Source organism: Leopardus geoffroyi, chromosome E1 (assembly GCF_018350155.1).
Source record: "Leopardus geoffroyi isolate Oge1 chromosome E1, O.geoffroyi_Oge1_pat1.0, whole genome shotgun sequence".
Lineage (NCBI taxonomy): Eukaryota > Metazoa > Chordata > Mammalia > Carnivora > Felidae > Leopardus > Leopardus geoffroyi.
Window position 1 is genome coordinate 59,914,050 of NC_059330.1, and position 26,767 is coordinate 59,940,816.

Sequence of the window (26,767 nt, forward strand, 5' to 3'; positions counted from 1 at the left end):
CCATATGTTTGTGGGTTCTCTGTTCTGTTCCATTGATCTGTTTTTGTGCCAGTACCATACTATCTTGATTATTACAGCTTTGTAATACATCTTGAAGTCCAGGATTGTGACACCTCCGGCTTTGGTTTTCTTTTTCAGGATTGCTTTGGCTATTTGGGGTCTTTTCTAGTTCCATACACATTTTAGGATTGTTCTAGCTCTGTGAAGAATGCTGGTATTATTTTGATAGAGATTGCATTGATTATGTAGATTGCTTTGGGGACTATCGACATTTTAACAATATCTATTCTTCCAATTCGTGACCTATGTATATATACTTTATTGAGACATAATTAAAACATTTATTCCCTCCAGGTTTGCTGAGATTGAGTTGACGCATCGAGTGAATTGCCACATAACCCTGTGCGAGTTTAAGGGGTACACAAAGGTGCTGACTTGATATTTATAGAATGCAAAAGGGTTACCGCCGTGGCGTTAGCTGACGCCTCCATCCTGTCACATGGCTGTTTCTTTGTGGTGTACATAGTATTAGAGTTCTGTGTCTTTTGATGAGTTTACACATCCGGGTAACCACCAACCTAATTAAGACATGAAACGTCACCATCCCAAGAAGCGTTACTGCCTCCTTCTGCTCAATTCCACCACACATCTTTATTCTTTTCACAGAGCAGAATGCTTTTGAAATGCATCCGTGTTGTGTAGATCTTCTATCGGCCCCGTTTGGCATCATGGCAAACCACGGTATGTGGCTTTTTGTGTCTAGCTTCTCTCCTAAGGTTCTTGGTGGCGATGCAGAAGCAAAGGAATTAGCAGTGAAGCTGGTGGAAAGAATCTGAGATCCCTAAACGGGACAAAGGGAGATGTTAGGATCTTGGCGGCAGCCAAGGTGCACTGTTTGGTGGCCAACAGAATGGTCTGGGGGAGCCTTCAAACTGGGGCACGTGCAGGGTTGGAAGGAAGGTATTGGGCGATCTGCGTAAACCGAGGAAGCAGGGTAGGAGCGTATTTCTCCAGGAAGAGCCGGTCTTGACTCCCCCCAGCTAACTGCTGTTGTCTGGGTTCTTGTTTTTGCTGCGGATGCTTGTATTCAGCTTTCCTGAGTTTCGCTCTCTGGTTCTGGAACCAAACCTCCAGGGTCACGGCCACTTCTTGGTTCTGCAGGCTGAGAGGGGTGTGGGTTCTGACTGGACAAGAATTCCAAATCTGCTCGTGGCTTCTCCGTGAACATTGTTCGCTTCCTTTGTGAATGCTGCTAGTGCCTTCCTTTAGGAAGGTTCCCTGGGTCTGACATCCTGAGATCTACATGTGTTCCCATGCTCTGCTCCTGTGACCAAAAGAAGAAAACATTCTGAACCGAATAAAAACAAAACTGTCAAAGTTCATGGGATGCAATCAAAGCAGTGTCTAGAGGAAAACTGATAGCATTAACATTTTTGTTAGAAAAATAAAGCTCTCGCGTCAATAATCTAAGCCTCCACCTTCAAGAAACTAGAAAAAGAAGAAAAATAAACCCAAAGCAGTAGGAAGAAACTAATAAAAAGCGGACAGCAATGAAATACAAAACATAAGAGTGGTAGGAAAAAAGGAAACCCCAAGGTTTAGTTCTTTGAAAAAACCAGTATTAACAAACTTCTAATCAGACTAACCAAGAAAAAGAGGGGAGAAAGTTATCAACATCAGAAACGAAAGATGGAATACCATTATAGACCCTACAGAAATTGGATAATGAAATTATGTCATAAAATATTCTATGGTCATATTCAACTTCTGTGAAATGGACTGATTTCTTGAAAAATACCTTCCTGAAACTCACCTGGGAAGAAAGAGATAACCCCAATAGCCCCACACCTACTTAAGAAACTTTGTAGTTCAAAGCCTACAATTAAGAATGTTAAAGGACCAGATACTTCCACTGGGGAGTTCTTTCGAACATTTAAGGAAGAAATAACACGTCCTGCTTTTAGAAAAGAAGTTCTCTAAGCGTGTCCTCATTAATGCTATCTTCATTAGCACACACACGCACACACACACGCATGCACGCACACACACACACGCACAGGAAAGAAAAACAGCAACGGTGCAGCTTTGCGGGAACAACCGTGTTTATTTCGGAAGCTCTGGTGCTGTGACCCCTGGAGCAGCCGCGACCCTGAGGCCCCGAGGCCAGCCCCGCACAGTCTGCAGGGACCAGACACAGGTCGTACCGGGATCCGGCAGCAGAAACAGCCCGCCCCCCGCCCCAGGTGGATAAGCCGCTTGGCCGATGTAGGACTCCCTGCGAAGGGAGCGCTCTGAGCCCCAAAATACTCAAGCCGTGCTTCCAAATCCACACAAAAAGCCCTTGTTTCTGAGAGGCAGGCACGGGTCTCCAGGGGGCCCCTGAGGTCAGCGTTTCCCAGACCCGCTGCTGCAGGAATCCAAGTCCAGACAGCCTCTGCTAAGGGAGACATGGAGGGGAAACTGAGGTAGCCCCGAGCCCTCCTCCCAGGGTGGCAAGGGCCATGGCCCAGACTGTCTCCTCCTGACTCGTCCCCACAGAGGGGGCCGGGTGCCCTTCTCCATGGTGTCTGTGAGGACCCTGGGAGCCCCAGACAGATCCAAGCGAGGAGCCGGGGCTCTGCTCCTGTCCCCTCCAGGCAGGCCGTGCCACGCCCTCTGTCCCGTCCCCCTTGCAGTCCTTCTGGCCGCGGGGAGAACGGCCTGACAGTGTCTGCGGATGGGGCCCCCCCGGACGGCTGCAGGGCAGGAGACCCAGCAGTCAGTCCGGGGCCCCCAGCCACCACCCTGAACAAGCGGCTCAGTTCCTAACCCTGCCCAGAAACCGGCTCGGCGCTGGCCCGGTTTCTCCCCCAAGGCCTCAGGCTGCCCCTCCGGCCACCACGCCCACAGGAAGGGCCCGTGCACAAGGGAGGTCCTGCCTCATCCACAGGAAATCGGGGAACCCGCTTTCGGGTTGGGAGCCGACCCCCGCGCACGGTGCCACCTGGCTCTGCTGGCTCGTGGACCGGCGGCACATCACCCGGGCCTTGATCAGCGGCCGTTGTATTCACTCTGGTCAGCTGCCCGCACCGTGTCCTCGGTGAGTGAGGGGGGGACGCCGGAGGGAGGGCGGACTGGCCACACACACCCGAGGGGAACCACTCCTCGGTGGGACGTGGGGGCTGCGGGCAAACGGGACAGCACAGAGTCACGGAATCCTGGGATTTACAGGCTGGGGCCACAGTGACTCCACGTGTGGCCCAGGCTGGCAAGGTCACGAGTTTAGGAAAGGGAAAGCAGAAGGTTCCGAGCCGGGAGGGGCTCCTGCTGCCGCTGCCCTCTGTGGTGGCGTCCAGGGGGCCTGGGGGGCCTCTTCTGTGGCGGGCCCGGCCCCCAGCAGGCGGGGACAGGCCACCAGCTCCATGCCAGCAAACAAGGAGCTGCAGCCCCCGGGCCCTGGGCAAAGTTCCGGCGCTCCCTTTGGGGAGCCCGTGCCCGGTGGGCTCCACTCGGGTCCGGCCCCCTCCTCTCTGGAACCCACCAGGCCGGCCTCGGCCTCCCTGGGGACTGAGAGCGGGGAGCCATCGGGGGGAAGGGGGTGCGCAGGGCCCTGGGGCGGGAAGAGGGCGGAACTCAGCGGCTGCAGGAAGGCGTGGCTCCCGGAGAAGGGCACGGCGTCGGTCAGCAGGTCGGCCGGGCCCCCGCGGCCAGCAACAGGGCCCAGCTCGACAGGGGGCCTCTGGGCAGGGGGCCGCTGTCGGCAGGAGGCTTCAAAGTGCCTCAGGATCTGGAGGAGGAAACGGAGGGGACCGGCTGAAGGTCCCTGTGTGCCCGGGGGGAACAGAAGACACAGCCCCCCAGAGAGCAGGTGGCTCGTCCCACCTCCTCCTCCTCCAGCCACCCCCCACCGGCCACACTGTGCGCCCAGGCACGGCGAACCTGCTGCTCTACAAACGCACACGTTCTCCGTCCCCGAACCCGGCCCCGTGACGAGCCAGCTCGGGGGGGGGGAGGGGGGGGTCCCTTGCCGGGTGCCAAGCAGCACCTGACACAGATGCTGAGGAAATGAACGTGCCTCGGACCCCCCGGTCCTTCCCAACTCTGCACACACGGCCTCCTCCAGCCTTCACGTCCTCAGAGACACCGTGATGGCCTCGCTGTGGTGGGGTCACTGATTCTTTGACAAAGGGCAATTTAAAGACACGCCACCGAGGATCCGAATTCTCAGCAGTCACAGAGGAGCGCAGAAGCCGGGGATGCCAGTGGGCAGGTGGAAGATGTGCTGGGGCCTGGCGGAGGGGAGAGGCCAGCAGCCTGTGGGGGCTGCCCGGAGGCTCCCCGGTGAGGGAGCCGGGAGGCCCGCACACAATTCGAGCATAACTGGGAAACGGACTCGCGTGAAAGAAAACACTTCTGCCCTCCAGGGGCCGAGCACGGACTCCTGAACTGTGACCCCAGGTGGCCAGCAGAAGGATAAATGGACCTGAGCAGGCAAGGAGGGCTTCCCGCAGGAGGCCACCCGTGGGCTGAGCCAGGCGGGATGGGGAGCTGCCTGCAGAGCAGAGCTGCTGAGCAGCAGGGCAGGGGAGAGGTCCCAGGAGCTGGAAAGATCCACGAGCCAAGGACCTGGGCTGTTCTAAGGCCCGGCCCGTCCCAGCCCGGTGGCGAGGGGCAGGAATGTGGAAGCAGATCTGGGAACGGCTGGAGGAACAAGCGTGCAACTTCTCCTCCGGGTCCCGGCTGCTGCCCACCTTGGTGGCCTTGTTGGTCACGGGTCCAGGGCTGCCCGCGCTGAGCTCCTGCAGCCGCGGCCGGGCGAGGAGCAGGATGTGCTCCTGGGAGAGCAGGTCGGTGCAGCCCAGGGACGCGATGGCGCCCAGGGCCCTCTGCCGGGGGGAGAGAAGGTCAGCGCGGTCCACCCCCGGAGGGAGGCCCCTCTCACAGCTCCGTCCTCCTCTCGGCCCGACTACAGCCCCAAGGTGGGGGAGCCCCGGGGGTGGGCCCACTGCCCCCCCACCCCCCCACCCAGGGCAGGCCCCGGGTGAGGCGGTCCCCGGCCAACCCCGCCCGCAACCCTCACCTGCGCACACCCATGCCCCCAGGCGCCCCCAGCCTCGGGCCGGCCCTCACCATCTGCACACACTCGCTGGTCCCGTCCAGGCGGCGGGTCAGCAGTTCCAGGACCGCCTCACAGTTGAGCAGCCCGCACCTGCAGGAAGGCACAAGCAGGAGGTGGGGGCGGGGGCCCGGGGCCGCGGCCGGGAGCGGGGAGCCGGTGGGGGGACTCACTCTTTGATGAAGCACTGAGCCTCCTCTCGGCTCAGAAAGGCACGCGGCCCCCGTGTCACAGTCTGGACCAGGCTCTGCTCCTGCTGGCAGTCGCTCAGGGTCACGGCCTCCACCCTACCGGGGGCACAGCGGTCAGGGGAGAGAGAGACTCCTCCGGGTCAGGCCCCAACCCAGGGTGGCACCCCAGAAAAGGACCTCACCGCTCTGCCAGGTCGCTGGGTGCCTGGCTAGCCGCTGAGGGGCTGTCGCTGCCCGACCGACTGCCCGAGTCTGAGACCTTGCCTGGGTCACCGCTCCCCCGGGATGAATTCTGGGAGCTGGAGCCGCTGTCTGGCTCGTCCCAACCCCCTCCTGCCTGCCCGGGCTGGGGTCTCGTGACTGTGACAAACAGGACGGTGGGTGAGATCGGGGGCGGGGGGCTCTGACTTGCCTCATACACCCCTCCCCGGGGCACCTCGACCAAGAAACACCAGGGAAGAGGTGACACGGGACAGAACAGGGCACCCCTCACACAGAACGGTCAGGGCGGGGACCGCCGGCCTGCGGCGGCAGGGGCAGTGCCGGACCCCGAGGCACAGAACTCTCAGGGAGTCCCGACAGTCCTCCTTCAGGCCAGGCCAACTCCCAGGAGCTTGGGCCAGAGCACTGCGATGCTGCGGTCCCTTCTCACCACGCACCTCGCTCGGGGACGGCCCTGTGTTGACATCCCCCCGACTAGAACGCACGCGTGTGGAGCCTGGCCCGCGGCCCTGGCCTCGCGGCCGTCCCGGCTGGACCGGCAAAAGCCGGGCTGCGGCCCAGCTCACGACCCGGGCCTGTACCCGAGGCGGTGGGGCCCTCCGGGAGCCCCCGCCCCCCTTAACGCCATACACCCCAGCTCCTACTCGAAGCAACTGGGAAGAAGCTGGCAAAACAGCATCCAGACGCCGCGCGATCTTTGTACGGCACGGAGGCCACAGCGAGCGCGCACGGAGCCACGGAGCCGGCGAAAGGCTGTGCGGGCCCCCGGCCCCCCCAGGACACACCGCCTCCTTCCCCAGCCTCTGAGCCAGGAGCCGGGAAGTTCCTGTCGGCGGCTCCGCGGCCCCCTCTGGCTCCAACACACCACGGGGAGGGGCCTGCTCACCCGGACCCCCAGGAGAGTCTCACCGCTTCCTCGGGCGCCCGGGAGAGCTCCGGGGAGCGGCTTCCCGGCACTGGGGCAACCACGGCTGGCTGCGGGCGTCATGGCGGGCTGGTAGGCGTCACCCCGCGGGAGGGGCCTCCGGGTGCCGGGGCTCTCGGGCCCGGGGCGCACAGCATTGGCCACGACCTCTGCAGCCTTCTGGATGGTGGAGAGGAAGGCTTCGCCCGCAGAGCCTGCGCCGGAGAGGGACAGGGTGCCAGCCCTCTTCAGTTCTGCGCCCCCCCCCCCCCCCCGGGAGGAGTTCAAGAGGCCAGCACGTGAGCCGTAGTCACACAGCAGAGCCCACGTGGGGCACCCAGGCCCTTCCGGAAGCTTCCCCAGTGAATGCTGCTTCCGTGCATTCCCAGGCCCCACAGAGCCTGGCGCTCCAGCTTACGGCATGGCCGTGCCCCCAAGTCCCCCGGCCCCACATGGGAGCAGGACAGCTAAGGGGATCGTCAGAGAGCTCGGTCCCCTCGGCGGCTCACGTCCAGTACGGGTGCAGGGGTGCATGAGTGCCCTGACGGGACCAACCACCGTCACTCCTGAGTCAGGAACAGGCAAGGCCTGCGAGCCAGGCCTGCTTTAGGAATCAGTGCTCCCGAGGTACTGGGGGTCTGAGAGCCGAGACCAGAACCGGCAGCACCCAGGCTGGCTGCGTCCACTCACGACGGGCACCGTCCCCACGCCACCGCCCTCCACCCTCGGCCCCTCTGAGGGACCAGGGCCTGGGTGCACACGTACAGACCTGGCCTCCGCCCGGCTTCTCGCCTGTTGGTTTCGCAGACTGGCCCTGCCTCGTTCTCCCGCGGGCCCGGGCAGAGGAGAGCGCGGTGGCAGGACACCGGCCCCAGCCGTGCCACCCGCCACGCCTCCCAGGCCAGGTCCGCCAGACCCTTATGCACGCGCCCCGCACCCCCGCAGCACTCACCTGTGGGGCCCCGTTCCTTGCTGTAGCCGAAGCCCTGGAGGGCGCCCTGGGGCCTGGACTCGGAGCCCATGCCTGTGAGCAGGACCCACGTCAGTGCCAGTGTGGCCGCTCACGCTCAACCCTGTGTACCTGGGACAGTGGGGCGGGGGGGGGAACCTCAAACCCTCCCCAGGGTGAACACCCAGCGAAGGGGATGGGCGGTCGCCTACCTGCCGGAGGGAGGGCCCTGGGTGGCTGGGAGGGAGGTGGGGGCGACAAGTTGTCCGAGAACAAGGCGCTCCCCAAGTCCTAGACGAGGACGCAGAGGGCACTCAGCTCGCTGTGGTCCGGCTCTGTCCCCCCGCCCCCCTGCTCTCTCTCTCTCTCTCTCTCTCTCTCTCTCTCTCGGGGTCCCACAGCAAGGGCGGAGCCAGGGCCCCGGGTGGCGGAACAAACGTCTGGCAGTCTGTCCCGGGCTGCCCCGAGTGCTGGACTCACCTGGGCGGCCGCCCGCACCTTCTGGTACAAGCTGTTCCCGTGGAGAGGGTCTGGGGGCCCCGAGAAAACTGCAGGACAGAGGCAGATGCGCAGGTGAGATGCAGCTACTGACACTCAGAGGTGCGGCTTTAATGCCCCCCCGGCCCTCGTGGTGGGCACCCCCCTGGACCCCTGGCAGATGACCCCGGCACCCCGAGGGTCAGGGGCGGCCTCCTGAAACACGGGTCTGACCTCCAGTCCCCGGGGCGACACCCCTTCCAGGTCAAAGTCCCTATCGTGGCGGCCACCCTTCCGCACCCCCAAGCCCGGGAGCCCCCAGATCCCCCTCATCTGGGACCCACTGCCCCCACACTGCTTTTCAGAGATATACCACCCACTGGGCCTGTGGAGGCCGCACCCCGGCTGCCCCCTCGCTCATGCCCACAGAGCAGAGCCCCCTGCCGTCTCTCGCCGGGGTCCCTGCACTAGCTGCCTCACTGTACCCCCCTGAACCCACTCTCTACTCGGAGCGAAGCGAGCAATCAAAGCCCCACGGAGGCTCCCGCGGGCCTGACGATACCACCTCCCTCTACGTAACAGCTTCAGCTGTGACAAACGAGTTTTTCCTAGAAGGAATTGAGTGACACCCCCGTACCCAGTCTCTTGTCACAAATGCATCTCACTTCCTGCCCTGGCAGGTGGCCCAGGGTGCGCGCCCATCGGCCAGTCGGGAATGGAACCACCAGGGAACCACCGGGGTGGGGGGGGGGGGTGGCGTGAGCCTCCCTGCTGTTCCTGCCGCACAGGACCCACCCCCCCCCCCCCCCCCCCCGCCCCGGCCCCTCGTGCTTGAGCTGAGGCCGTCGTCTGCGGGCCGTCCCACCCCAGAGCCACCTCCTCTCACTACCCCACCTCCCTGACAGCCTGTGGCAGGGTCCCCCGGGGTTGGTACTCAGAGTACAACGGACTGGGACCGGCCCAGCAGAGACTCTGGTGCCAAGGACCCGCTGTCTGCCGCATCCCGTGCTGCCTCAGCTGCGCCCCCGGGTGGAGGACGGCGGTGAGGACGGGGTGGAGGACGAAGGCCTCCAGTGAAGAGACAGCCGCGGTTTCGGGGTGTGGGGGTAGGCCAGGACCTGGCAGGCAGGATGCTGGAAATGCTCAGGATCCCTGAGGAGCACGCGGTGGCCGAGAGCAACTAACTGGGCCCCCCTCCCCGGCGCTGCCCTCTCAGGGACCCTCTCAGGGATGGCTCCGTGGGCGTGGTTCTTGCCTGCGGCCGAGCCCTTCCGGTGTCATTCAGGGCGGGGTCTGCTGACGCCGTGCCCCTGAGACCCACCGCGGCCAGGACTCCTGCCTTACCTGAGGGGAAGGCCTCAGGCCCCGTCCCCCCAAATCCCAGTTAGGGAAAAAGACACAGGACAGCCCCAGGCCCGGCTGGGGAGTGAGAGATGGAACCCCACCCCAGACCCAGCTGTGCTAGACCTAGACCTCGACAGGCCAGAACCCCGCGTCTCCCGGGGGCCTCCCACAGACCTCCCTGTCTCGGCCCTGGGGAGCAGTCCTGGGGGGAAGACAGAGCCCCTCTGGTATGCCGGGCACTGGAACAGGCAGGACGGGCCTGGGCTGCCCAGGCCAGGCAGGGCACACAGGCAGAAGTACGCCACCGTGCGGCGGCGGGCCCGGCGACGGATGGAAGGGAAAGCCCGTGACAGAGTGAAGGCGGTGGCTGGGGTGCGGGGTGCCGGGGAGAAGACGGCAGCGGGCCGGGAGGCGAGTCCCGCCGGTGGGAGAGGCGTCTCTGTGAGGGGGCGGTGGCCAGCAGAGGGACTCTGCGCAGCCTGCCCTGGCCGCCCCGCCCCAGCGCCCGGATACCTGCGGCTTCCTGGATGAAGGCAGGGTTGCGTTTGAGGATGAGCAAGGACGAGGAGGAGCCGTGACCACACAGGTGGAGCAGGATCTTCAGCACCTGGGGGACAGTCGCAGGGGGCAGCACAGGCCCAGAGGGCAGCCCGCACGCATCCCGCGGCGACCCTCTCCTCGTGCTTCGCCACCCGCTGGCCCGTCCCCCAGCGGAGGGTCTGCGGGGGCTGCTCGGGGACTCACCTTCAGCTTCACTCGGCCAGAGCCGCTGTGCAGACGGTTCAGAAGGTACTCCAGGAGGCACTGGCTGCTGCCCAGGGACTCGTGTGAGATTTCTGGCAGGCGCTCGGGTTAGGGAAGGAGCGAGCTGACCCCAGGCCACACGAGGCCACGCCGGCGGGGGAGAGAACCAGGCCTTCCTGCCACCAGACTTCTCCCGTGTCTTCCCCGCAAACACCCACCCGAGGCCCTGGTTTCAGGAGCTTGGGCCTCTTACGGCCTCCTGGGCCCTGCGTCATCAGTCGTGTGGCTTTTGGACCCACCCACACTTGGTCCCTACAGTAAAGGAGCTGGGGGGCCTCCGAAGGACAGGCCCCTGGACGTGGGTGACGAGGAAGGATACTGGCGATCTCCTCAAACAAGTAGCCCGGACACGGGACATCATCGTCCGACGTTCCCTTCAGGAGAACCGGGAGCTGAAAGGGAGTGCGAGCCCCTGGCATGATGAGTGGGCATCACAGGGAAAAAACCCAAACACCCATTCCCACTTGGCCCAGCGTCTGGGCGTCTGGGGAGCGTGAGCCTCAGAGCAAAGACAGGACGGGGAACCTCAGGGACACTCACGGGGACCACAGACTACAGTTTGAAGGGCAGCGGCCTGACGGCACGAGAACACGGGCCTGAAAGTCACCTTATTTGTCCAGCAAGGCCCAAAGGGGAGCTGGACAGACGTGCAGAGCCGTGGAGGCCTGGGCCCAGAGCGGAGTCTCTGCACTAACACAACCGAACCGACCGGCTGCTTCACAGGCGGCCCAGCCCCTGAACACCTGCCTGGCGACGCTCAAGGCCGCCCGCTGCATCTGCTTTGGCTCTGGCCAACACCAACAACAGGCCCCGACCTCCGCTTCTCGGAGCATTCGCCACGATGAACTGACGATGGTGGACGTGGGTCTCCCACAACTCGGGAGCGTCCTTCCCTAGGGCCTGAGGGCCCCAGTTTGAAACGCAACCATTAGGAAGGCCCGGGCCTGTCTCGCACGCCCTGTACGGGGGCAGGACCCCAAGTCCCGAAAGGGCCGGCCAGCTGCCGAGTTGCACGGACACTGCCCGACCCCCGCCTCCCTCAGTGCTCCTGCCACAAGTGGGAAGGGGCCGGGGCTGCCCGCGCGGGCGTCCGGCTGTGCCGTCTGAGACCCCAGCTGTCTCTTCCAATTCGGGTTCTGTCCGGGAGGGGATGTGAAGCAGAGGTGGCGTGCCCCGCCCACACGGCGTCGGGGATCGGGCCCCGACCCTGAGGCCACAGCGGAGAAGGGGACCCAGGAACGAGATGCAGGGGCAGAGGGGACACCAGGGGCCCAAGAACGGCCGGAGGGGCTCGAGGAGGAGGACGGGCACGGAGAGGGCCGGAGGGAGATGGAGGCGTCTGTGAGCCTGGGAGGAGGCCCCAGCCGGCGCCGAGCAGGGCCGGGGAGGGGAACAGCTCTGGCCCGGGGTGGGGGCCGCGGCGGCCCGCACTCACCCGGTGCAGGAAGCTCAGGCGGTCCCGCAGCGGCGGCGTGGACGCCATGATGCCGGCCACCTTCCGGCCCCGCCCGCGGCCGTGGACCCCCTCCAATCACCGCGCGGGCCTGGACTAGCTGGCCAATCGCTCGCGCGGGGCGGGGCCTGCAGTCTATGCCGGCAAACAACCTGAGCCTGAACCAATCCGAAGTCCCAGATCAAAGGCAGACAAATTCACGAGCCACTTGCAGGGCTCGGAGAGGCCCGGGGCCGTTCCGGAAGCGAAGCAGGGGCTGGAGCCGAAGCCTAGCCAAACAGAAAGCGCAGGAAAGGCGATGGGCGGAAGGCGCGCCTATCGAGAAGCTGGGCGCCGGAAAAGGACGGGCCTAAGATGGCGGCGCCCATGGGTGCCAGGAGGAGCCGCTCATGTCGGGGAACGGAGCGGTGTGGGGACGCGTGCGAGGCCGCCTCCGCGCCTTCCCCGAGCGCCTTGCGGCCTGTAGGGCCGAGGTGAGAAGCTGTCGGGCGGGGGCGGGGGCGGGGGCGGGATCTGCCCTGGGTGACCGGCGTGGTGGGGGGGGGGGGGCGCCCTCCGCGACCCTCGCCCGTTCCCGTCCGCCCCCAGGCCGCGGCTTATGGCAGGTGTGTGCAGGCGTCCACGGCCCCGGGCGGCCGCCTGACGAAGGACCTCTGTGTGCAGGAGTTCGAGGCCCTGCGGAGCTGCTTCGCCGCCGCGGTAGGTGGGCGCCGCCCCGGCCTCTTCCCTTGCCAACCCCAGCCCCGCCTTGGGGAGGGGCACCGGGCGGCGGGGACCCCGGCGTCCCAGCGCTGGACCGCTGGTCGGCCGCCCCCCCTCCCCGCCCCCGCACCGCCCCGCGTGTTCGGTGCCAGGCCGTACCTCCTGCCCGCCCGATCCCGCCGCCGCGGAGCTTGTGTGCCCTCGTCTGTCGAGCGAGGGGAACACCAGCCTCGTCGTGAAGATGCTGGTGGCGGTGGTGGCATGTATGCGAAAACTCTCTGTGACTGGTGCTGTCGCTGGAGCCTAATGCCCAAACGAACCGCAGCCTAGTAGTCCAATGGGCACCTGCTGTCTTAGCTTCCTTGGTGTTTAGGACCCCGCGTGTGTACCGCGCGTGCATTTAGAACCATAGGGCCACCCAGCACACACTGAGAGGCACCCCCGACTTCCCCCAGACAGCAACCCCATTTTGCAGAGGGCGGAAGGAGAACCTGTAGGCCACTGTCCTGGGTTTGTCAGAACAGGCTTCCAGAGGCTGGTGAGTCCCTAGCCTAGCTGCACTGGCTGGTTTTCACTGGCTGGGAAGTGAGCCCCGCTGGGAACAGTCTGCGGGGTGTTTTTGGTTCTCGACTGTAACCACTCAACAGCGAGTGCCTTCTCTTTCTGAGGCATTTTTTTCTGATCCCTGTTTGATCAAGTGTTGAGGCAGCAAGAGTCTCGTGAATATCACTAGCGCTTTCTGAAAATGAAAAACTAGTGTTGTATTTCCACATTTCCGTAAAAAACATGGAACAAGTGGGGTTGGAGGACGTAGCCGTGCCCAGAGAACCTCCATGGGGAGTTCCAGACAGCATGAGGAGAGGGCTGCCTGTGATGAGGGTCCTGGGCTGGTGCCCAAGGCATCACCACCCAAGGTGCCTCCATTGGGTGGGGCTGGGTTGGGCCATGATGCCAGCCATCAGCTCTGTCCTCCGGAGCTGCTGGTGCAGTTGGGTGAGCTCGGCAGGATTCAGGGGACCCGTGGCTGTTTCCTGATGTTCTGGGACTGTCTTGAGCAGAGTGACTAGCTGTGGGTTAGCTGCTTCTCCAAGGAGGGAGTTCACGTGTGTTCCCAGAGGGCTCAGGTCTCCTTGGACCTCTCTTTGTGATCATCATGGCCGAGAGCCTTTGGCCTCATCCTGCCCTTGTCAGCAGCCTCAGATCTGATGTGGGCTGTTCATCCAAGGTTGCACCTGTTCCTTGGTCTTGCTTCCTGCTTCCTTGTTTGACAGGCCTCCCCAGGGGACAGGATGAAGCTTCGCTCTGTGATTACTGGTTGGAAGAATTTAAGTGCAAGATGAAGATCAAACGTGTTAGTTATGCACAGATTTTCTGTCCCACCTTTTGTGGTTAGGAGTTGTCTGTTGCAGGCATCTGATCACCTGTGACTGTTTTGGTTTTTTTTTTGCTTTTCTACCCTGGTCACTTGAGATGTCCCCACAGTGTGCGTGCTGCCCTCAGAGGCCCTCTGCTATTTTAATGTGCCATTCTTCACGGAAGGTGACTTACCGGCAGACCCTGGGCCCCAGGCACTTGGGGGTTTGGGACTAGGGTGCTCGAGTGTCTCTCACCACGAGGCAGCGTGCTGCTGAGTGCGTTTCCGCCCATCCTGCTCTCGTCCCCGGCACTTGTGCGGAGCTGCAGGAGGCCGAAGGGGCGTTGGGCTCCAGACCAGCTTCGTCCCAGGGAGCCCTGTCCCTGGGCCAGTGTTTCAGCAGCTCTGCCTCAGCGTTTTCTGTAAGAAGTTCCCGCTGCCTTTCAAGGACCAAGTGATGTGCTGGAGGGGGGGGAAGGTCTGCACAGCACCTGGTCCAGGGTGGGCTTGGCTTTGGGAGCACGCTGTCACCAGCAGATTGAGCCCCTTGGCCCGTGGCAGCTCCGAGCAGCTGGGCCCTCTGCCACGCATCCACAACCAGGCTCTCCCACAAAGTGTTAGCTAGGAGATGGCATTTGGGGGGGGGGGGGTGGCTTCTGCCCTTTGCGGTCACATCTAACCCATTCAAACCAAATCTTTTCTCTTCCAGGCCAAGACGACCCCAAGGGGAGCCCTTTAGGATGGACAAGCCCGCACTACATTTGTGTTTGCTGCCCACAGCCTTGAGGGACAGACGCCTGAGACATCTAAAGCTTTTAGAGCTAAAAGGACTGCACGCTCATCAGGGCAAGACGTGGGCAGACGGGGGATCTGGTTTTCTTGCCTCGTGTACGTAAGGTTTCTGGTTAGAGTAAGAAGCAACAAAGCAACAATACAGACTGTGGCAGACCACGCCGGCTCTCTGTTCTGTCGTACCCAGAGTGTGCGTGGGCCCTGGGAGTACGTACACTTGTCAAAGAATTTTCACCCCAAACGCGTTATTGGAATCTAACAGCCACCAAATGTAGTTACCGGTTTACAGGACGTACCAAAGGACGTCAACGCCATGAGGAAAAGATTCAGGCATGGGGAAGAAAACTCAGGTGCTTTTTCTGGACTTAGAGGCAAAAAAGGAGGGGCTGCCCTTCTAGACGCTGGGAGGGTGAGGCACCAGCCAGCCCAGAGAGGGTCTGGCCTAGGAACCCAGCAGCAGTGACAGCATGTGGGGCGTCTGCCCTTGTGCGGCCTCCTCTGGGGTCAGAGCCCAAGCCCTCTTGACCCCACCCTGCGGTGCTTATGTGCAGCACATACAGCCAGTAGGACCCCCAGTGCCTGTGGCTGAGGATCCCACGGGTCCTGAGTGCCACCTGCTGGACGCTTGGGGATTGTGCTCCAAGAGCCCCTCCCAGGGGTGTGGCGGCTGTGCTACCCTTGGGCTCCATGCAGCCCCTGGCATCTCAAGAGTCCCCAGCATCCACATGCTGATGGGGGGGGGGGGGGGGGGGGGGGCGGGGCAGGTGACTACCCTCTGCTGACCCCACACACACCCCAGGGGCCTGAGGGGGAAGGGGCGGGCCTGGGAGCCCAGTGATCCTTACCACAACCCCCACCACCATCACAATGCTCCTCATGGAGCCTTGAGGGTGTGCTCTAGACCCTTGCACGCTGTCCCAGGTCCTGACAGCCTCTCGTGGGGAGTGTGTGGGTGGCCACTGGCCACTGGCTCAGGCCCTTCCAGAACCATCCTGCCAGGTGCCCTCCTGCCCCCATGCCTCCCAATTCTGTTTCGTGCTTCCTATGTGTCCCTCCCCTTTGGGCCACACGCCAAGATCCCTTCCAAGTTCCTTGGCCTTTGTGTTTGCTTTCTGGCTTCGCTAAATTCACCCCACCTTTAAGATCGTGTTTATGGAGGGAAACTCAACAAAACTGGCATCTGGATACGGCTGTCATCACACCCAATTCCTCGTATGCCTCTGTACCGGTCACTGGTGTTAGCCCTCGGGTGGCCCTGCCCTCAGATGGGAACCTTGAAGGCAGGATCCTTCCCCACTTGCTCAGGGCAGCTACCCACGAGGAGGGTCGCCCGCGGCCGGCCGTGCTTGCTCCCTGCTTCAGCCAGACTGCCCGTCGCACCTGCTTGGCACCAGCGATCAGTCCCCACCCCCCACCCCAGCTCTCTGCAGTTCTGGCAAGGCGGCCCCACCCAGAGGTCCCAGGTTCTTCCCCGAGGGCTGTGGATGGGGGGGGGGGGGGGGCGGTGAGAGCCAGGAGGCAGGGAGAGTGTGGGTGGGACCAGAACCAGAGTATCCAAGGGCAGCACGACCCTGCCCCTGCCCTGGAAGGAAGTTGCAGGATGGCAGGACCTCCAGGAAGACGCGAAACTCGGGTCTAGAATGTACGTGAGTAAGTATGTTTGGAAATAAAATCCCACTCTAAAAACTTAACAGAGTTCGGATCCTAGGGAAACATCCAAAAGGTGTCTTCCCACTGAGCGTGGTTTGCTTGGAATTTTTACTTAAAAGAGGATAGGAAACACCCAAGACCCCTCGTCACCCAAGCCTCACCAGGGGCTTTCCTCTGAAGCAGCAGTGCTCCTCTTCCTCCCCTCCTTTTATTACTAATTTCTGGTCCTCAGGCCGTCCAAGGACAGAAAAAACTACACGATTTCAAAAGGTGCGGGGGAGGACAGAAGCGACGGCTGGAGCTGCCTGGGCAGCTGTGGTCCTTCCACGGCCCAGGCACCCCTGGCCAGCTGTCAGGGAGCAGCCGCACCCAGGGCCCCTGCCCTTGGAAGGGGTGTGGGGCATACACGTGGGACGGAGCTGGCACAGGCCCGAGCTGGAAGGTGGGCAGCCCACCGCACGTGCCAGTCACACCTGCCCCCCGACCAGCCTCCGAAAAGCCGGGGGCAGCCTTGGGCTTCTGTTCCCTGAAAGTCTCCCCCGAACACCACCCCGCCTGCTCACAGGGTCTTTCCGGGGCTGCGTGGGGTCCAGTTTCCGTGTCACCCGTGGGGTTTGGTCAACAGGGGTTCTCCGGCTGCCCGTTGCAGCTCTACGCTGGCCACGGGGGCTCCTCGACGCCAGCCCCGCTAACCAGACGTCGTGCCGTTGGTTACGTTTAAAACCACTTTCTGGTGTGGGAAACCACAGGGACTGGAGCACGCAGAGCAGAGCTCGAAGGGGCAGGGGCGGGTGTGCGCCCGGGCAGCTCTCTGACCCCACGGGCAGCCCAGCCCCGTGCCCGGTGCCCCACAGACACGAAGCAGCGTCCACTGAGCAGCCAGGTGGTGGCAGTGTGTATTAGGGTTTTCCACAACACTCAGAACTTCGCGTGAACAATGAACGGTTAGAGCAACTGGGAGTCGGGCAGACAGGGGGCTCTCGCTCACCCCGAGCCCCTGTCGGGGCTGTGGTCCCCGGCCGGCCTCTCTGGAGGCCCCAACCGGACGCTGCATCTTTGGAGTCTTGGCGAGTGGCTATTTCTCCTCGAGGCCGCAGCGAGCTCAGTCACTTGGACAAGAGGCGGGATAGCACAGGCACAAGCTGTCCGGAGACGAGGCCAAGGTGAGAGGTCTTTCAGACTCCCACCCAGGCTGTGAACTCTGGAACTCCGCGCCCACGTGGTCCCGGTGTGGCTGGGTGACGCCAGCCAGCCGGGAGGACGGTGGCCGTCAGGGGTGCTCAGGGATCCTCCAGGGCCTCGGCCAGCTGCTTAATCTGGCGACCATGGACCACCCGCAGAGCACCCCCCGCAGCCTGGCGGAGCTGGGTCTCTAGGGCACTCCGGAGATCGTTGACCTGCACATCCGGGAGAGGGTTGAAGCTGATGATGACCCTGTCCTTCGGGGCTGGGGCTCCCCCTGCCCCAGGAGCCACATCCCGCCGTCTCCTCCGAAGGTCAGAACCGGCCTGGACTTTCAGGTCTCGGTTGGGTTTGGCGTAGTCTGGCTTCTGGGCCCCGGGGATGGCTGGTTTGGGCCCAAGATCCGGGTCTGGCCTCTGCTCAGGTTCTTGGACGGCAGCGTCCTCCCCCTGAGCAGGCCCACGGTCCCCGCCAGGGGCCTCCTTCCTGGCCTCCAGGTGACCGCCCTGCTGCCCAGCCTGACCCAGTGCGGAAACGGCCCGGTGCCCCAGCTGCCGGGTCTCGGCCTGGGCCCGGGGGGCCGCTCCTCCGGGCTTGCCGGCCAGGCCTGCGGGCCCCTGGTCTCGGATGACTGGCTGCGACTTCACTCGCGGGTCCCTTGTGTCCCTCGCCTCCAGCGCATCTGCCTCCTGCCAAACCCCGGCACCAGTGGCTGCCACCTCTTTTCTGGATTTCCTCCTTTCGCGGGAGCCTCCGCCAAAAGCGTCCTGACCCTGCTCCGGGAACTCGCCGGCGACGAGCTTCTCTGGGCTCCTGGGCGCCTCAGCAGGGCCCGGCAAGGGCACCCGCTCCCGCATGCCGGCGCCCGCCGCCTCAGGCACGACGCCCGGCCGGCCCTCCCTCGGCTCAGCCGGGGCAGCCCGGGGCTCCGCGTCGGCCGCGCCAGGAGGACCGGCCGGAGCTCTGCCCGCGGCCCCCACGGGCTCCTCCGCGGAGCGCTGGCCGTGCCCTTGGGGCGGAGCGGGGGGTCGCCCCGGAGCTCCGAGCGCGGCTTCCAGAGGCTGTTGGGGGGGGTGCTCCACGGTCTCCTCGCCGGGGGCCTCCAGCTCCTTCCCCCTGGGTGCGGCCACTCCAGGCTCGGGCGGCACCTCAGCTGCAAATGAAGGAGGCCACCGGTTCGGCTACAGAAGTGAGAAGCTGCTGACGAAGGGACTGGGAAGGAGAACTGGCCAGCGGAGCCGTGTTAAGAAACACAGGCCCCCGGGGGGACTCTAGGCCCCGGAGCCACGCACCCAGCCACACGGGGACGCCGGGAGACACTGCCGGCGTCCTGCGTCCAGGGACCACCCCCTTCCCGACCCGGCCCCGACTTGCCCTCCTCGCCGTCCTGCCTCTGCTGGCGGATCTCCTTGTGCTGCTCCTCGATCACCGCCAGCAGCTTCTCCTGCTGGTCCAGCAGCCGCTTCTGCTGCACCTGCTGTTCCTTGATCACCTGCAGCAGGACGGCGTGGTCCAGCATCTCCGCCCGGCCCGCTTCTGTTGGGAGAACGCGCCGTGAGAGCCGGCCCCGCTGCACGGGGGCTGTGCCGGCCGGCCGGAGGGGAGTGCGAGACGTGCGGCCACGCCACCACCGGGTCGCCTGCGGGGACACACCCCAGCACACCCTGCACCGCTGCCGGCTCCTGTAGGCCTGTGGTTTAGCCACGCCCGGCGGGGTCCCGGCTGCTTTGATTGTCACTTGCTGGGAATAAAGGCTGAGAAAAGCCCCAGAGAAGGTTCTGGGCCACGATGGCAGTGATGGTGGCCTTCTGGGCTGGGTGATTTAAACTGCAGACCGTTCTACAAAAACAATACCAATTCTCTAAGAAAGTGTCTGCTAAGTTGAGAACTTCAGAAACAAACAGAATTTGGGGCTCCTGGGGGGCTCAGTCAGTTAAGCGTCCGACATCAGCTCGGGTCATGATCTCGCGGTTTGTGGGTTCAAACCCTGCATCGGGCTCTGTGCTGACAGCTCAGGGCCTGGAGCCTGCTTCAGACTCTGTGTCTCCCTCTCTCCCTGCCCCTCCCCCGCTTCTGCGCTGTGTCTGTCTCTCAAAAATAAAGATTTAAAAAAAAAAAAAAAAAAAGGCAAACAATTGCCTTCCTTTCCAGCAGGGACCAGACCTACGACCTGATGGACCAGAGGCCGGCTGCTGGCACACAGGGGTCCCGACGCTGCCCCTGCCTGCCGCTCGGGAGACGGGCTACAGGCCGGCCCTAGAGGAGTGCCAGGCTGGAATGGGAGGAGGCCAGAGCAGCAGGTGCGTGCAAGAGGGCCCGCCGTGCTCTCGTACCACCAACGCAGAACAAGGGCCCAGGAAGAGGCCTGGAGTCCGAGCGCCCGGCAGCCACCGGCGGGCACACGGGAGCTCACGTCCGCTACAAATGCTTTGGCGCTGGGCCAGCTTTTCGCAGCGAGCAGCCACAGCTTATGCGACTTCTACAACACGCGTGTCTCTACAGAGGAAGCCGTGGAAGATGATGTGAGCGGTTAGAGCCGGTCGGGGGGAAAGTTCGGAACGAAGAAAAACGTTCCCTGAGTGGTCACGCAAACATCCCGACCGGGCCCCACAGCCGGGCACACGCAGAAGTGCTGGCCCGTCCTCCCCAATGGTGACCTGGAACGTGCTACAATAGCACGGGGTTGGCCTCCTCCCAGGGGCCACGGTGGCCTTCCCCCAGAGGCCAATGAGGAGTATGCTGAGCCAGACCCTCAGGGAGGACAGGAGGACCAGGTGACACAGAAGGCAGGGCCAGGCAGAGGACAGGGCCCCTCAGCAGCCCCTGCTCCCCAGGCACCCATCCAGACACCCTAAGGTCATGAAGACGCCTGCCCGAGCCACATTCCATAGACTGACGCGGGCTCCACACGCCCCGTTTGCGTGAAGAAAGTACTCTGTGCCATCTCCACAGGGCTCCAGACCAGCCACCTGAGCCGTGGGCCTCGCTGTCACCCTGGGTACCTGTGGCTCATGGCCACATCATGGTCAACGGTACAAGGACAGCCCCACATGCTGCCCAAACCGCCCGTCCGCAGTGCTGGAGGAGGCAGGCCCCATCCTTCGCGGCCCCCTGGGGGACCGGACGGATGCCGGAAGAGGAGTGAGGTGACACCATGTCACGTCCAGCCAGAAGCAACACACAGGGCAGATGTGAACCGGAGTGGTGGCAGGCCGTGCCCACAGGCAGAGCCCGGCCCCCGGGACCACAGGGACTGGCCTCACAGATGCAATGTAACAGACATGCAGACAGATTCACACGGGGCCATGCACGCGGCAGGAGTTACACATGGGCCCTGTCCTCAGGGGACGCCGGAAGCAAATGGCACTTACAGACAGCACCCACTGCCCTCCAGGGCCGGGCCGTTTGTGAAAAGCCGTGAGTTGGGGCACCAGGGGGACCCCAGCTAAGGGGCTGGGGCCAAGCCCGGGGGACAGGCTATGTGTGTGGCTCCCGGGGTCTGGCTGTTACGGACAGCCTGCCTGTGGCATCTCTGTCGCTGCAGCTTTACACCCTCCGCAAGCAGGCTTTCTATCAGGACGCGCTCCTCTGGATTCATACCTGCTACTATCTTTTTGATTTCAGCTGTTCATCCCATTGAGAGGCGTACGGAAGAAAGGCAGAATAGGAAACTGTGAAAATTCTCTTTTCAGAAAGAAAAAAAAATCAAAAGAATCAAACAGGTTTAGGCAATAGATTATAAGGACCGGAATCAAACACAGGAGACTAAAACCAAAGACAAAGCAACACGTGTGAAATTCCTAAAGCACCCCCGAACGCCAGTGCCTCTTGGTTCGGGTGTCTGGCTGTTCAGAGGTTCAGCAGACATTCCCAGGCTCAGTGCTTGGAGCTGGCTGACCCCACGAGACCCGCTGGGAAGCAGCTGGGGCGGGGGGCGGGGGGGGGGGGGGGGCGCGGAGGCGAGGCATGTGTACCAGGAGCTGCCCCCAGTGCTGCTCCAGCGAGATCCCCGCGCAGACCCCGGGAGCACAGGGAGAAACGTCCTCGCAGGGCTCACGGGGGCCACGCCTCAGACAAAGTCGGTGAGGCCAGGGCTGGGTTCTCACCGGGCGAGCACATGCACAGAGGGCCCCTGGTCACCAGGAGATTACGAGCCGGGAAGGCTGCCCCCACCCACGCTACAGAGGCAGTGTCCAACGGGGAGGGGCCGCTAGGAGGGGGTCACCCCCAAAGAGGCTCGAAGGTCGAAAGGGAGATGAACCGCTGGAGGAAAGCACGACAGACTCTTGTTTTGGGACAGGTGCCAGTCTTCACTGCGGGTGGCACAGATCTCCCCCCGAGCTAAGGGCAACAACAGCCCCCTGACCAACTGGGTCATGGGGAAGACACATCCTGAACATGAGCAGCGTCTGGGCGCTCAAACTCGCCTACGCCTGGCGGCGCTCGTCACCACACGCGCGTAGTTGCTTTCAAGGAGCTACAAATGGGAACGGAGAACCGTGTGACAGGGCGACAGATGTTCTCTTAAGGGGAGAAAGAGACGTAAAAACTGTGCCTAGGGAGGGGCCCGAGAGAAAGCTGCTGGTGGGGAGGGGGTAGTTCGAGTCTCTCCTCAGGGGGACACCAGGAAGTACCGAGGTGGGGGGATGGGCTGGGGACGCCTCGAAAGGACCCCCCAGGAGGACAGGCACCTGCGGCGGCGGCTCCTTCTCCGTCATCGCCGTGAGTCTGGGAGGGAGGGGCAGACGTCGCGGGGCCCCAGGGAGGATGCGGCAAGAAAGCGAAGGCCTTACCCTCCAGTTTGCTGCCAGCGTGGCCTCCGCCCTGGCCCGCGCCCTGGCCCTCCACGTTCCTCTGTTCTCGCAGCTCTGCCTGCGGCCCAGGCTCGGGGGCCAGCTTCACCGGGAGGGGAACCTTCCCACCTGCACACACGAAGATTCTGGAGGTTTGCAAAGAGTTCGGAGGGAAGCGGCAGGCGGGTGGGGAGGGGGTGGGGGCAGAGGGCGGCAGAGGAGGGACAAGGAGGGGAGCTGCTTCCGAAAACCCCCCTCCACGTGGCCCCTCTGTCAGCAGGCTCATACCCAACCTGACGATCACCAGGGAAGTCGTAAAAACATATTTAACAGGCTCACGGGCTCGTGGCAGCGAGCCAGCGTTAACCACCTTCACCAATTAACATGCGAGAACCGTCCCAACCGGCACTCAGACGGCACTTAACGACGTGGTACCTGTCAAGCACTCCCCGCTCGTCCCCCGTGTGTGCCCACACACACAGGCACAGCGCGGCACCTGACATTTAGTGGTCCGGCAGACAACTGTGTGACAGATACCACGGTAGCTGTCAAGCCACCAGACTCCCAGGTTCCCCAACAGCTGCTGAAGGGGCCGCTACGCTCACTTACTGACATGCCGGTCTCGGGAGCCGAGCAAGAGAGCAGGGACTACAGTGACGACAATCAATCCCCACGGCCCCGCCCCAGCCCCCCTCCCCCGCAGCGGGGCCCACGGCACGGGAGCGTCTCGAGGGAGAGGAGTCTGCCGAGACAAGCCCACTGACACCCACCGGGCTGACTCTTCTCCGCCAGCTCGCCCGCCGCCCCTGCAGCCCGGCCTGGCAGCGGGATCCCGCCGGCTCGCTCCCCTGCGCCCGCTGCCGGGGCGTCCTGCCCCTCGGGGAGCACGGCCTGGGGCCCCGGATGCAGACCCCTGTCTCCTGGCCCCCAGTCCTCCTTCACAGGCTCGACGGCTGGCTGGCCATTTTCTTCTGGAACCTTCTGGGGCTCTCTGGGGAGACCACCTGCTGCCTCCAAGCCCTGGTCCGGTCCGGGCCTCTCTCTTTCTGAATCTGGCGGAGGTGGTGCCATCTGAGCCTTGCCGCCCACGGCCTTCTCATCCAGGTGCTTGGACGGACGCTCCTTCTCCTCTGCTTCCTCTCGGTCCTCCCCCTCGTCCACCACCACCTTGTCATGAGGGACGGGGGGCTCGTGGCGGTGGGCCTCGCCCATCGGGAGCACAGCGCCTGGAAGGAAATGGGTGTGTTGAGGAGCAGGCGGGGGAGGGTGGTCTCCATCCTGGGGGTGGGGGCGGGGGTGGGGGTGGGGAGTGAGTTCTAGTGCCCGACGGTGGCACACGGGCTGGCAAGCGCCACCTTTTACGGATCGGACTTTTGTCCAAGCGCTGATATTCCTCCTGGAAAACTACAGAAGGGGCCCGGCTGCTGTGGCCAGGGGAGGAACAGCCACCTGGATCAAAGAAGGAAGGAGGCCGAAAGGACCAGAAGGGAGGCAGGCCCCTCCCCCGCCCTGCCGGCGCGCACCCCACCTTGGCCGGGGCGGTCCAGCTGCACCTCCTCCTGCTTGTTCTTGGCATCCTCCCTCTGGGGCACGTTCACAGGGCCCTTAATCTGGGCCTGCTCCGTCTCCTCTTTGTTATTCGGCAGCTTCGGCTTGTCTCGGCCGTCCTCGGCCACGTCCACCATCGGGTTCTGGCCTGTAAGCACGGCGCAGCTAACTGAGCAGGGTTTCCACATGGCCACGCCGCCAATCGGCACGGGAACCGGGCGGTTTTCCCCGGATCGTAAGTAATCACATTTCCTGGCCGAATGGCAGAGCCTCAGCAGTTATCTTTCTCCTGCTCCTTCGTTAGCAGCTAAGGAGCACAGAAAGCCGGCATTTTTCCCGTGTGTTCGTAACAAAAATGGGTCAAGATGCAATTTACACCTAACTGGGTGCAGAAGAGCAACACTCCACGTAACGCTGGCCGTCACCACCAGATGGCAGCACGAGCCCGCGCTTCACCGGCATCGGCCCAGGGTCCCCCCTTCTCCGGAACCACCACCCTGCCCTAACTCAAGCCCTTACTGCAGGCCAGCACGGAAACAGGAGACGCTTAGGGAGGCCGATGTGCCATCGGTCAACGTCGTACCGCAGACGGTGAAAATCAGCGTCCAGGGAAGACGAGGGCAAGCAGCAGAGCCTGGGAAGCGGCACCCCGGCCCGGCCTGAGTGCCGCGGCCTGTCCCCACACAGCCGTCCTGAGCCACAGCCCACCTGCACAGCAACCGTGGGGCCCACGCACCGGGGCCAAAACGGAGCCTCTTAGGAAATGGTCTCCACTGAAAACGTTAGGCAAATGTGGCAGAAACTAAACGCCCTGGGAAAAGAAACTTCAAAAAAACCCAAAAAACCCGCCATGTCACCCTCTGCTTCCCAACTCGTCCTCTGCGGGCAGCAGTGCTGCTGGCCTGAGCAGGGTTGCGGGGAGGCGAGGCGGGGAGGCTGGGGTCACAGCAATCCTGTTCAGACGGGGCCCGGCCTCTCCCCAAGGAAATTACCCAGGCCGACCCAATGTGCCAGCCAGGGGAGGCACGCTCACATGACAGCTTGGGATAGCGCCCTCACCAAACTGGGGCCCTGCCGGGTGGCGGGGGCGAGCCGGCAGGAAGCAGACTCCGAACTCTACAGTTTAACCAAGTGGCTGATAACAGTAAGCTTGTGAAGTCGCCTGGGCAGGTGAAAATGTTCTGGTCGCCAGCACACAATTAACCCCTTCCCGGGGCCCCATGCTCCAACAGGAACCGCCAATAAATCAAGGTGTCTGACCAGTGGATTACAGAGCTAAGAAAAAAGGCCAGGAGAGGAAGGAAAAACACGGGAAAGCAGAGAACCGCCGTGCTAGCATGGGACCGAGCGGCCTGCGCGTGGTCCTGTCTCAGCAGGGAACGAGGTGAGTCCACCACGAGAGCAGGGAGGGCCTGGCGTGGTCTGGGCCGAGGGGAGCCCTGTGTGGGCACACCCCCCCCCCAGCTGCTGGCCTGACCCCCGGCATCACTGTCCACAGCAACAACCAGTCCTTCCTCACCTAGAACGGGGCTCTTCGTAGGGCACAGCTTGCCAGCCACGCCTCCTGGCGCAGCAAACACACCCTCGGAATCAGTGACTGAAAAGCAGCCTGTGCTCACCAGTCTGCTGGGGCCGCACACACAGGAAATGGCCCAGTGAGCAGAGAGGCACCTTGGCTTCTCCAGAGACCCCGTCACTCAGCCTCAGGGTCGTGGCTCCCGGTTACCAGCGACCACTGACGACCCAGGAAAATCCCGTGTCTGTGCCTCATGCTGCCCGGGGCGGGGGCAGGCTGGTTCTCAGGGGCCTTGTGCCACACTTAGAACTGCGCCGCCTGGTGGCAGGGACCTGCGCACCGTCCTGACCGTGCTGCGGGCTGGGAGCGCCCCAAGACAGGCCGACAGATGGTTACTCGTCAGACTTTCCTTTCCAGCGTCCAGCATAGGCATCGAGTCCGTGATTCTGGCTCAGTGAGCTGGACGCCAGGAGCTCCCAGAACCGTGCCCTGGGCTCTGTGTTTGGAATCGGGGACGCAGTCTGGGGGGACCCAGCCCCCAGAGCAGCCCTGCCCCCTGCCCCCAGGAAGTCTGCACTCGAGGACCAGGGACTGGGGGTGCCTCCTTGTTGGCTCTCCCTCCAGAACCCCGTTCTGAGTTGGGGTACACGCTGCTGATCACCGGCATCACAGGCCTCTCTCCGGGCACCCAGTGGTCAGGATGGAAGGCAATCACCTCAGACCATCAAGCACCAAAGTAACGGGACCTTTCCAATCACGCCCGAGTCCACAGACACGGGGTCCCTGTCAACTGGAGGGGAACCCCGATTCAGGACACGCACAGGACCCCAGGACCACGTACTCATAAAGCAAAAGCAGCTGCCTGACGGTGCTTGAGGAAGCCGGGCCCTGCTTTTAGGGAACTTTCTGGTGACCGGTTTCCAGCGCTCCTTGGAAATACCTGCCTGGACGTTGCTGTGAGCGGCTTAGCAAGCGCTTCTGTCTGAACCGCACTGTCCTGGACTTGACCGCGTCGCGATGACGGCCTTCTCCCGCCTTCCCAAGGGTGCAAGAACCACCATGGGCCCGGTTCTCCCGGGAGAGCAGCTGGAGGGGGGACTCCGAGGGCAGGTCCAGGTCGCTCAGGGCCGCACACCCGGGGCAGTGCCCTCCCTGCCCCACGGGTCCCCCCTGAACCCGGCACAGCGGGGCTGGCGGAGTTATCTCACTGCACACTGCCGTGTCCCGCCGCGGGCAGAAACCATGGGGGCAGCACAGCGGCCGGGACCCGGGAGAGCCGAGGTGGGGCCCCGCTGCCCCTGCTGAGAGAAGGCGGATGCGTGTGGAGCCACGTCCCCCTCACACGCACTGGCATCTGTCACAGAGTGCACGCGCTTTCGCGCCTGTGTGCAGGGGCGAGTCCTCGGGCGAGAGGGTGTGGGGCGAGGGGGCCCAGTGGCGAGCTGCCACTCGGGCCGGCGGTCACCCTCTGCCGCCTGAGTCCACAGGCACGGCCACCGTGTGGCGCACGCTCCGGCCCAACACCCGCAGGGCCCGTCCTGGCCCTTCTTGTTCCTCCCCCACAGAGCAGAAGCCAGCCGTGCCCCCGCAGGGCGCTGGCGGGGACAGTGTGGGCCATGGGGGCTCTGACACACGCACAGTGGGGACGCGGGGCGGGGAGGGAACGCTGGGAGGGGAAAGAGGAGAGGGGACGTGCGCATTCAGAGGAGGGAGCCAAACAAGTTACAGAACCCGACCTGCCCAGCCAGACCCTCTAGGGTGCCATCAGATAGAGGAGATAAATGGCCTAAT

At 63.4% G+C, this 26,767-nt stretch overlaps 3 protein-coding genes across 11 annotated transcripts in view; 1 reads left to right on the plus strand and 2 right to left on the minus strand.

The window, feature by feature from the left end:
• Positions 1-299: 299 nt before the first annotated feature.
• TEPSIN (TEPSIN adaptor related protein complex 4 accessory protein) lies at positions 300-11,635 on the minus strand. 2 transcript variants are annotated; one of them, XR_006715230.1, is made up of 14 exons: positions 11,422-11,635; positions 10,306-10,378; positions 9,927-10,018; positions 9,696-9,789; positions 7,842-7,909; positions 7,574-7,652; positions 7,365-7,436; positions 6,418-6,627; positions 5,469-5,646; positions 5,269-5,382; positions 5,110-5,188; positions 4,731-4,865; positions 2,984-3,766; positions 300-1,324 (listed from the first exon to the last, which is right to left on the minus strand). XR_006715230.1 is itself a non-coding variant. In XM_045489846.1 (13 exons), exons 1-13 carry the CDS (start codon positions 11,467-11,469, stop codon positions 3,254-3,256), a joined length of 1,755 nt encoding a protein of 584 aa, XP_045345802.1. In that variant the 5' UTR covers positions 11,470-11,527; the 3' UTR covers positions 2,085-3,253. The 2 variants fall into 2 exon arrangements, 1 of the variants encoding a protein (XP_045345802.1); XM_045489846.1 differs by lacking the exon at positions 300-1,324 and having other exon boundaries at positions 2,085-3,766; positions 11,422-11,527.
• Positions 11,636-11,800: 165 nt separating this feature from the next.
• Positions 11,801-14,446, plus strand: NDUFAF8 (NADH:ubiquinone oxidoreductase complex assembly factor 8). 4 transcript variants are annotated; one of them, XM_045489849.1, is made up of 4 exons: positions 11,801-11,912; positions 12,028-12,138; positions 13,624-13,680; positions 14,205-14,446. In XM_045489849.1, exons 1-4 carry the CDS (start codon positions 11,829-11,831, stop codon positions 14,232-14,234), a joined length of 282 nt encoding a protein of 93 aa, XP_045345805.1. In that variant the 5' UTR covers positions 11,801-11,828; the 3' UTR covers positions 14,235-14,446. The 4 variants fall into 4 exon arrangements, with proteins under 4 accessions (XP_045345805.1, XP_045345803.1, XP_045345806.1 ...); XM_045489847.1 differs by lacking the exon at positions 13,624-13,680 and adding an exon at positions 13,806-13,917; XM_045489848.1 differs by lacking the exon at positions 13,624-13,680 and adding an exon at positions 13,806-13,917 and having other exon boundaries at positions 11,802-11,912; positions 12,055-12,138.
• Positions 14,447-16,809: 2,363 nt separating this feature from the next.
• The window catches only part of SLC38A10 (solute carrier family 38 member 10), a 46,265-nt gene continuing 36,307 nt past the window's right edge, over positions 16,810-26,767 (minus strand). For 3 of the 5 annotated variants that reach the window (XM_045489845.1, XM_045489842.1, XM_045489841.1), the window contains 6 exons: positions 23,441-23,608; positions 22,683-23,138; positions 21,913-22,041; positions 20,720-20,743; positions 18,494-18,655; positions 16,810-18,272 (listed from right to left, as the gene is read on the minus strand). In XM_045489845.1, the coding sequence (XP_045345801.1) occupies positions 17,218-18,272; positions 18,494-18,655; positions 20,720-20,743; positions 21,913-22,041; positions 22,683-23,138; positions 23,441-23,608 (1,994 nt within the window). In that variant the 3' untranslated portion in view covers positions 16,810-17,217. The remainder of the gene's footprint in view (positions 18,273-18,493; positions 18,656-20,719; positions 20,744-21,912; positions 22,042-22,682; positions 23,139-23,440; positions 23,609-26,767) is intronic. The other 2 variants (XM_045489844.1, XM_045489843.1) reach the window with 2 other exon arrangements.

Bases quoted from the DNA above. Each gene is read 5' to 3' on its own strand.
- NDUFAF8 (XM_045489847.1), top strand. From the start codon at position 11,829: ATGTCGGGGAACGGAGCGGTGTGGGGACGCGTGCGAGGCCGCCTCCGC. The intron at 12,139-13,805 runs GTAGGTGGGCGC...TCTCGTCCCCGG, and splicing joins GGAGCTGCTTCGCCGCCGCG to CACTTGTGCGGAGCTGCAGG. The intron at 13,918-14,204 runs GTAAGAAGTTCC...TTTCTCTTCCAG, and splicing joins GCTCTGCCTCAGCGTTTTCT to GCCAAGACGACCCCAAGGGG.
- TEPSIN (XM_045489846.1), bottom strand. From the start codon at position 11,469: ATGGCGTCCACGCCGCCGCTGCGGGACCGCCTGAGCTTCCTGCACCGG. The intron at 5,189-5,268 runs GTGAGTCCCCCC...GCCTTCCTGCAG, and splicing joins GCTCAGTGCTTCATCAAAGA to GTGCGGGCTGCTCAACTGTG. The intron at 3,767-4,730 runs GTGGGCAGCAGC...TTCCTCCTCCAG, and splicing joins TGACCAACAAGGCCACCAAG to ATCCTGAGGCACTTTGAAGC.